Raw genomic sequence first — 9323 nt, forward strand, 5'->3', positions numbered from 1 at the left:
TATCAGAACCTCTAATGGAAGTTTGTGGACTTTGAATAATGTCAGACATATTTCTGTCTTAAAAAGAAACTTAATATCTATAGGGCAATTGGATGATGACGGAAATTACACCACTTTTGGAGATGGACATTGGAAGGTAGTGAAAGGCAATCTTGTTGTTGCTCGTGGAAAGAAACAAGGATCTTTGTACATGATAGCAGATGAGGGTACAATATCAGTTGTAGAAGTTGGTAACAGTTGCTCTCTGTGGCATCAAAGGCTTGGGCATGTGAGTGAGAAAGGAATGAAACTCATGATCTCAAAAAGTAAAATACCTAACTTGAAGCATGCTGATGTTGGGCCTTGTGAACATTGTATCTTTGGAAAGTAGAAAAAATGTTAGTGTCTCCAAAACAAGAAAGACATCTAAAGTTGAAAGGCTAAAATTGGTGCATACAGATGTTTGAGGGTTAGCTTCAATGAAATCCCTTGGTGATTCACTATATTATGTAACCTTCATTGATGATTTTACAAGAAAGGTATGGGTATACTTTTTTAAGAATAAGTCTGATTTGTTTTCTGTGTTTAAAAGGTGGAAATTGGAGGTTGAGACTCAAACAAGTTTAAAAGTTAAAATTTGAAGTCTGATAATGGTGAAGAATATGATAGCAGTGAATTCAAGGAGTTTTATTCAGAGAATGAGATCATAATGATCAAGATAGTTCCAGGAACACCAGAACAAAATGATGTTGCAAAGGGAATGAACAAAACTCTAAATGAGGGAGAAAGATGTATGAGGATCCAGTCAGGACTAGCCAAGGTATTTTGGGCAGATGCAATAAACACAACAACCTATCTTATCAATAGAGGACCATTAGTTCCTTTAGATTATAAGTTACCTAAAGAAGTGTGGTTTAGAAATGAGGTAAGTCTTTCACACTTGAAATTCTTTGGTTGTGCTTCATATATTTTATTGGACTCTAATAGCAAAGATAAACTGGACCCTAAGGCAAAAAGATGTTATTTCATTGGCTATGGATCTGACACATATGACTACAGATTTTAGGATGACCAAAATAAGAAAATTATCAGAAGTAGAAATGCTACTTTTAATGAGAACATGTTCTACAAAGACAGGACTGTAGAATTGGTAAATGTATCACCAGAGAAAGTATCATTAGAAGAAATTTCAGAGAGTGATGTAATCAACAAAAGGCAAAATAAAGAGGTAGAGCCTAAATCAGAACCAGAAGACATAGTAGAGTCAGAAACTTCTGAAGTCATGATTAGAAGGTCTAGCAAAACAATTTTAGCACCACAAAGGTATTCACAACTTGTTGTTGACTGATGTTGGTGAGCTAGAACATTTTGCTGAGGCTATGCACAAAGATGAATATATTAAGTGGGAGCTAGCAATGAAAGATCAGTTAAAGTCTCTTTAGAAGAATAAAACATGATCTTTAACCAAGCTACCAGAAGGAAAGAAGGCTTTGCAAAACAGGTGGGTTTATAGGTTAAAAGAAGAACCAGACGGTAATAGAAGATATAAGGCTAGACTCATAATGAAAGGTTTCCAACAAAAGCAGGGTATTGACTTCACAGAAATTTTCTCTCCTACTGTCAAGATGACTACCATCAGAGTTATCTTGAGTATAGTAGCTGTAGAAAATCTTCGCCTAGAGTAGTTAAATGTCAAAATTGCATTCCTACATAAGGATCTCGAGGAGGAAATCTTTATGGCACAACCAGAAGGTTTTGAAGCAGAAGGTTAGGAAAATCTTCTATGCAAGCTTCATAAAAGCTTGTATGGATTGGAACAAGACCAAAGCAATGGTATAAGAAGTTTAATGAGTTTATGAGAAACTCGGGTTTTCACAGATGTGAAGAAGATCATTATTGTTATGCTAAAAAATATGTTGACTCTCCTTACAATTGGTATTAGAGAATCCAACTGATATGTTAACCAAGATTGTCACAACAAATAAGTTGAGACTTTGTATTGTCTTAATAGGCCTTTAAGAGTAACTGATGATGAAAGCAACTACACTAGGTAATAATGTAAATCAAGCTCCAAGTAGGAAAATTATTAGTATTGTGGAGCTTAATTTAGCCTCACATCACTTAATATTGTGAGATGTTGTTCTCTATTTAACTATATAAGCAACTTTCTGTAAAGATTGAAAGATACACCAAACATAAATATACCTCCTAGTGTAGTCGTGGCATTTGTATATTGAACCACATTAAATTATTGTCTCCTTTATTTCTCTTTTATTGTCTTGTTCCTAACAACTGTATCAGAGTCGATGGTTCAGGTCTTATGATCAGGCTTAAATGAGTACAATGATCATTGTATCGAAAGTCTACCTGGCAAAGGATTCTAGGTAAGCATGTCCCATTAAGATGAACGACGGTATGAAAAAGGGTACTCAAATGCTTCCGCTGGAGGGGAAGTGTATCAATGTGGAAGAGACCCACCCTTGAAGGGAGAGATTGTTATAATTCTAAGTGTGAGTCTAAGTCTCATATTGGATAAAAATGAGAAAATATAACACTATATAAAAGTGAAGACCCATTAACCCATTACCTTAAGGTTTTTGATAGAGAGTGATGTCAATCCCTTATGTGGTTAGACTTAGATTTTTCATTGGTGTTGTATCTTCCTAGAGAACCTCCTCCTCGATAGACTCAACAATAATTACCACCATCAGAACCAAGAAATAAGAAAATCCTAATCTTAACGGAAAAAATTCAAAAAATGAAAAACAATGCAAAAGAATACAAAATTGTCGACGTTGTAAAAAAGGAACGGAAAGCCTAAAGTAGAAAACAAAGACGAAAATTCAAAACAGAGGACAAAGACGAAAATTCAAAGCAGAGGACATAGACGAAAACTCAAAAGCAAAAGACAAAGACGAAAACCCATGAAGATGGAATGATAGCACGAACAGGGATAAAATGATGGTTCGACAAACAATGCTATTCCATTAACAAAGTCGGAAAACAAAGACGCAGTTTAAACCCTGAACATGAATCCGCGAAACCAAATCCTTCACAATAAGCTTTCCACGTCATTTTTTTCATTTAAAAAATCTTAGAAACTAAAGCAATAACATGTCAGTGTAAAAAAGTTGTAAGAGAAGAATGTCAATATATCATTACCCTTTCTTTTAACCTTTCTACTTACAGAATCCGAAAGTTATTCCAATTCAAATTATGCAATTTGTGCGTCATTTTTTTCCCTTAAAAACAAACTTTTCGATTACCCGTCCGAAAGTAAAAAATGTCTTCATTTTCAGATTATATAATCTAAAACCTATTTTCCTAATTTCAAATTGTATAATTCAAAAAGTTACTTTTGATTTTCAGATTATATAATCCAAAAATCATTTTCTACTTCCGGATAATATAATTTGAAAAGCACAAAACAGGAAAAACAATTTATGGAAATATAGAAAGAAAAGTATGGAGGTACATGAAGAAACTATCTTTTATAAATATGTAAAAATTGAATATGAATATAAACAAGTTACATAAACCATGGATACTCACACGGCCCAACACAATTGTAACTATTGATTAAATTGGATCATTGAGTTAAATTAAACTTTTTCTTATTAGAAATGGATTAAATAACAAGTTCATACATCTCAAATCCAATAAATTTAATTTAATTATAAAAAAACGAATTATTGAATCATTCTCCCAATAACTTTCCTGCATTTGGGATCAAAATACATATTAAACAAAAGGCAATTACATGGAAGAAGCATTTTAACCCTGATGAAACATGACAAAATAGCTTTGACCAGTAGAGTATATGCTCTGGTCTTGCACAAAAAAATCTACAAGAACTACACGCAATAAAGAACAGTTTTTTTCAGCCAAAACAATTAAACTGAAGGTCATATCAAGTTATAAATAATTTAGTCAATACTCTGTAAAGCAAAGCATAGTACTGCCTCCACCCAATTGTAAAGGCAGGAAGTTTTGGCTAATAGTTTGAGGAAACACAGCAATAAAATTTGACAAATCATTCACTTCCACCAGCAGGACCCACAAGAACTCCTTGGGCAGACCCTTCTTTCCTACCGGATTCATCCTTCACCTCAGCATCGGCCTTCCTTATCCTGATTTTATATTTAGCCTCAAACTCAGTAATTTCCTTTTTCTTCTTTTCCAGTGCCTCATTAAGCCTTGCAACAACCTCTTCAAGACCATCTTTATTTCGCTGCACAGCAGGCAAGACCTCTTTGATGGTTCTCTCCACAAGCACCCCTCCAATCATTCGGTAGCATCGTCTAGATTGGTCAAGAGGCTGAATGGCATTGATGACTAACGTGTGCTCACTGACTTCCATCTCCAGTTCAGTTATTTTGGAGTAAATTTGGTTGAGCTCAGACCTCATAGAAGCATACATATTTGCAACTGCTTGTTCATTTATTGGTTCCTTGCCACCTTCTGCATTAGCCATGATTCTACACTAATGAAAATAAACTGCCTTTGAGGTAAAGAAACAGAGTGTAATTGGAATAAACACAAGTATACCAGGAAAATATTTGAAATGTTGTTAGCTTTATCTTTCTTTCAATTAAATACAATTCCTTTCTTTCAATGCTATCCAATCTATAGAGATAATACATTAAGATGCAATAACATCAACATGTTGTAGGATTGCTCTTGGACACCCTTATTTTGCTAAGGGGCGCACCTAGATGGAGCGAGAAGGGGCGTGAAGCTTGGTTGACCTTCTAGATGGTAATAAACGTGGGAGGGGGCCTTGGAGAGCAAGGGAGACTTTTGTTGACCTTCTAGATGGCTTGGCCACTCTTGGAGAGCAAGGAAGAGAGCATGGGTTGCCTAGGTTACTCTAGTTTCTAGGACATAACATTTTGTGTTTGCTAAGAGGACCCATGCCTATTTAAGGGAGCCACTAGAATAGATGTAAAAGGTTGATTAATAATGAATTTGAGACACCTTAGCGTGCTTTTGTGAGCTTTGCTCTTGTGAGAGTGTTTACTCTTGGTCTTAATGAATTTTCAAATTTAGGTAGTGAATTTTTTTAAGTTTTCTTAGGAATTAGTTCTGCAGTCAATTTTTGGTTATTCTTAGCCATTTAAAACTTGAATAGGTAGTTTCAATATGGTTTATTTTAGTGTTTTAGTGCAGCCCTTAGCTTTAACTTACTTTTAACATGATTTTGTAAGTCTTAAGTAGTGAAATTTTGATTTTTTTGTTATTTTCAAATTGTGACATGATTTTTATCTTCCTTTTATCATTCAAAAGTTGTCTAGATAGTTACTTTACAGTTTCAACTAGTAGTCTAGTACAGTTCTTAGTTTTAGCACTTTTAGCCCCTTTTAGTTACTAATTTTAGGTCTTAAGTAGTCATATTTTGAGTTTTAGGTATATTTGGTAAGTTGAGTTGTTTCTTAGCTAGATTTTACCATTTTAAACTTGTTAGGACAGTTGTCTTACTTCCTTCTAGGACAGTTTAATGCACTTTTGTGTAAATAGATTAGCTACTGTTTTAGGCGTCTTATATCAATTAGAATGTGTCTAGGTAGTTTGTTTTAATTTTACCTTAGTTTTTACTTTCTTTATGTCATTTAGAATGTGTCTAGGTAGTTGTTTAGCATTTCCAAATACTAGTTTGGTTCAATTCTCAGATTTTGCATTTTAGCCTATTGTAGTCTAGTTTACGTCTTAGATAGTCAAATTTTAAGTTTTATGCAGATTTTGGTGTTTCAGCTATTCCTTATCTTATTTTTACCAATTAAAACGTGTCTAGATGTTTTCTTTAATTTTTCCTAAGCTGATTTAGTGCAGTTTTACATTTTTGGCTAGTTTAGTAGGCTATCTTAGTTTTAGGTAGTGAATTTTTGAAGTCTTCTTATAACTTAAAGTTTTGGGTAGTTTTTGAAATGATACAATCATAGCTGCATAAATTACAACAGTGCACAGTTTATGCTATTTTCTGCTAGATCTCTTGCAATTTCGGAAGTTCATAATAGGAGGAACAGGGAATATAGTTGCCTAAGGGGGACAAAGGACTTAAGAAGTACTAATGATTGCCTATAGTTTTCTTCATACATTCTAGTTATTGTTTTCTCTAATTAATGGAATAATAATATATATAGGTTTAGATTGTAAAAGATAGTTTTAAAAACAGTAACATGAGCTTCTATGTGTGGGAATAGAAGGCCGAGAGACAGTTACCCAGTTGACGGAGCAGATGCAGAATGCAAGTTTGTAGGAATGTGAGAGACTGGAAGCTGAAAAAAAAGTTATCAACAAGTTAAAACTTAATCACATCAACTTGAATTAAGCTCAAAACCTTATCCCATTAGGTAGAGTCAGTCAGCACCATGAACCAAATAATGTCATTATTTCTATGGTGAACCATTGTGTCGACAGACAAACTCACAGAAACTGTCAAATTATTTCACAAATAAGAAAGTTAGATGATTCAAATTTCCCCTATAAACTAAAATCAACTTATGCACTTCAATTTTTTGTAGTAGTTAGATATAAAAGTTCAGGGAAAAAGTGTATTTTAGCTTATGGAAAAAACTCAAATTATTTTACCTTCTTACTTTCTTCTTAATGCAGTCATAATAATTACAGTGTAATGAGTCACGGCTCATGATCAAGCAATAAGGGCTAGAATGTATTCATAAGTGCATCATAATACCATTGATATTAAGCAAATATTGAATGGCAACAAGTTAATGGTTCAAAATCCACTTTATTTCCCTTTAAAGCATATTTTCTGGCTCACTTGCAGAATATGGATTCATAAGATGCTGATGCTGATGCATATGGAATGGTTTACGCAAATTTAAAATGCTGAATATGAATGGGAAATGCAAGGTGAACAAGTAATAAAATGGTAGGAATGAAATTCACCCAGTTGAACCTATTATTAACAGCAAAAGAAAAAAATATGACAGCATTGTGGTTCAAAGGCTACATGCAGTTTTAATGCAGATTTCAAAATGATACGCAGAAACTACCAATGCAGACCTGAACAAATCTCAAACAACTATGATGCATGGTTAAAAACCTACTAGGAACCTGTTAGGATATTTATTCTATTTTATCATCGTTATATTGTGTCAAGAATTACCCTATTTATCATTATTATATTGTGTCTAGGGTTACCTTATTTATCATTATTATATTATGTCTAGAATTACCCTATTTATCATGTAATTTTATATCAATTTATTCTTATAAATAGAAGATTATGAGAGGATCGATCAAGCCTAATTATAGAGTTTAATTCTCAAGTAAACCTATTTGGACAGTTTCAAGATCAGGAATGTGGATGCAGATTTAAATGATTCAGCAATGATACACTTGTGTTGTATGCAAAGTGAAATGAACCTAATACTTCTAATTGATGCAACATATGTAAAGATTGCATGAAAACGAGGAAAATTCAAACTAAGCCAAGCTGAATCAGAAACTACAATTGTGATTATAATGCAAGTGTTACCTACTCTGTAAATGCAAGTTATGAATGATATGTAAATTCAACTCTTAAACAGATGATGATATCCAATTATGTGCATCATGAAATGAATCAAACACAACTACCTAGACCAACAGGAATTAATATTTACAAATTGGATATCAAGACATACACAAAAACTAGAAATTAAAATGGATGCAAGCAGACCTAATATCAATACTATCAAGGTTAACCCTACTACACGATTTAAACCACAAAAACAAGGCATGGGACAGTGCAAAAGCAAGAGCTATTTGAAACTGGAAAACCAAGAAAATAAACTACACTAAACAGAAAAATGAATTTGATCCAGAGTTAAAACTTCCTGTTCTGATTGGTGTGTTAAATGGAATCCTGACCCAAGATGATCTATTGGAAAATAAGAAAGAAAGAAGAATACAATACGAGAGAGAGAGAGAGAGAGAGAGAGAGAGAGAGAGAGAGGAAGAAGAAGTGAGGATACCCTATATTACACTACTCTACAAAGAAGAAATTACAGAATGAGGAAAGAAGATGTGTCAAAGAGAGTAGTCTCTTTATCTTTTCTAAAAAAAACCCTTTTTATTCGAACAGAGAACCCTAAGAATCGAAGAAGAAAAACCAGAACCTAGGTCTTATCCACGCCTCAGCCTTAGCGACTTCGAGTGGCACTGAATTCGCTTAGCAGCAGCCCCGATTTGAACTCAGCTCCCCAGTTTCAGACCCAACACCTCTTATTCAACTTTAGGTCAGGCCCCCTGGTTCAGCCTTGTGTGCATTCTTCCTTTTGTTCAGCTAAGTGTTCTGGGCTCAGAAGAAAATGGGTCCCACGCTTTTAGTCAGTCTTCTTGACCATGGGTTGGTCTGCAAAATCAGAAAAACGAGAGTAAGGGGTTAAAATCCAAATATCCCATACATAAACCTAAGTGAGCAAAACTAAACTTAATCTATATTTCTATTTTTATTTTCCTAACTAGAAACATGTATTTATTTCTAGGCACGATTAAATGTTTAAAAACACAAACTTAACAATTTTTTATAATTTTATTTTTTTATACAAAAATCAAAATCTACCTTAATTCTAAAAATTTACATTTTTGAACGAAACTAAAATATGATTTATAAAAGAAAAAGACATAAAAATGGACTGCTATTTAAATGTTTAATGTTGCAGTTGACTCTTCATTTCAGTTTATTTTCTTCTTGTGCATAACTGTGCATAACTGCTCAACAGTTATGGAGGGTTATTTTCTTTTGTTATTTTACTGTAATGAGAATGAAGTAAGTTGTAGGTTGTTGTGAACAATATTACTAGACATTATTCTGTTTCTTTTTTTTGCTCTCTCTGCTTTGTATATCTTGTTTATACTTGTTTGAACCAACAAGTGGCGCCGTCTGTGGGAATAAACAAGGCAAGACTGTTTTATTCACCAAGAAACAATGGCAGCAAAATTTGATATTGAGAAGTTCAATGGATCAAATGATTTTGGGTTATGGAAGATCAAGATGGAAGCTATCTTGATTCAGCAAGGTTGTGATGAAGCCTTGAAGGGTGAAGAAAGTATGTCATCAGTCTTATCACAAGCAGAGAAGAAGAACATGATTGATAAGGCTAGAAGTGCCATTATCTTATGTCTGGGTGACAAGGCTCTCAGAGAGGTTGCCAAGGAAAGAAGTGCAGTAGGCATATGGGCAAGATTGGAGTCATTATACATGACTAGATCATTAGCTCATAGATTGTGCTTGAAACAACAACTTTACTCGTTCAAGATGATGGAGTCAAGATCCATTAAAGAACAAATTTCTGATTTTAACAAGATCATTGATGATCTTGAGAACATCGGGGTAA

At 33.8% G+C, this 9323-nt stretch overlaps 1 protein-coding gene across 2 annotated transcripts; it reads right to left on the reverse strand.

Moving 5' to 3' along the window:
• Positions 1-3735: 3735 nt before the first annotated feature.
• Positions 3736-8282, reverse strand: PDF2 (prefoldin 2). 2 transcript variants are annotated; one of them, XM_088096982.1, is made up of 3 exons: positions 8103-8282; positions 6199-6254; positions 3736-4457 (listed from the first exon to the last, which is right to left on the reverse strand). In XM_088096982.1, exon 3 carries the CDS (start codon positions 4451-4453, stop codon positions 4013-4015), a length of 441 nt encoding a protein of 146 aa, XP_087953108.1. In that variant the 5' UTR covers positions 4454-4457; positions 6199-6254; positions 8103-8282; the 3' UTR covers positions 3736-4012. The 2 variants fall into 2 exon arrangements, with proteins under 2 accessions (XP_087953108.1, XP_087953107.1); XM_088096981.1 differs by having other exon boundaries at positions 3736-4462; positions 8103-8281.
• Between the last annotated feature and the right edge of the window lie 1041 nt (positions 8283-9323).

This window comes from Vigna umbellata, chromosome 8 (assembly GCF_029865625.1).
Source record: "Vigna umbellata cultivar VRB3 chromosome 8, Vumbellata_1.0, whole genome shotgun sequence".
In the NCBI taxonomy this organism is placed as follows: domain Eukaryota; kingdom Viridiplantae; phylum Streptophyta; class Magnoliopsida; order Fabales; family Fabaceae; genus Vigna; species Vigna umbellata.

What these genes read in the sequence shown, in the direction of transcription:
- PDF2 (XM_088096982.1), bottom strand. Translation starts at nt 4,453, where the DNA reads ATGGCTAATGCAGAAGGTGGCAAGGAACCAATAAATGAACAAGCAGTT.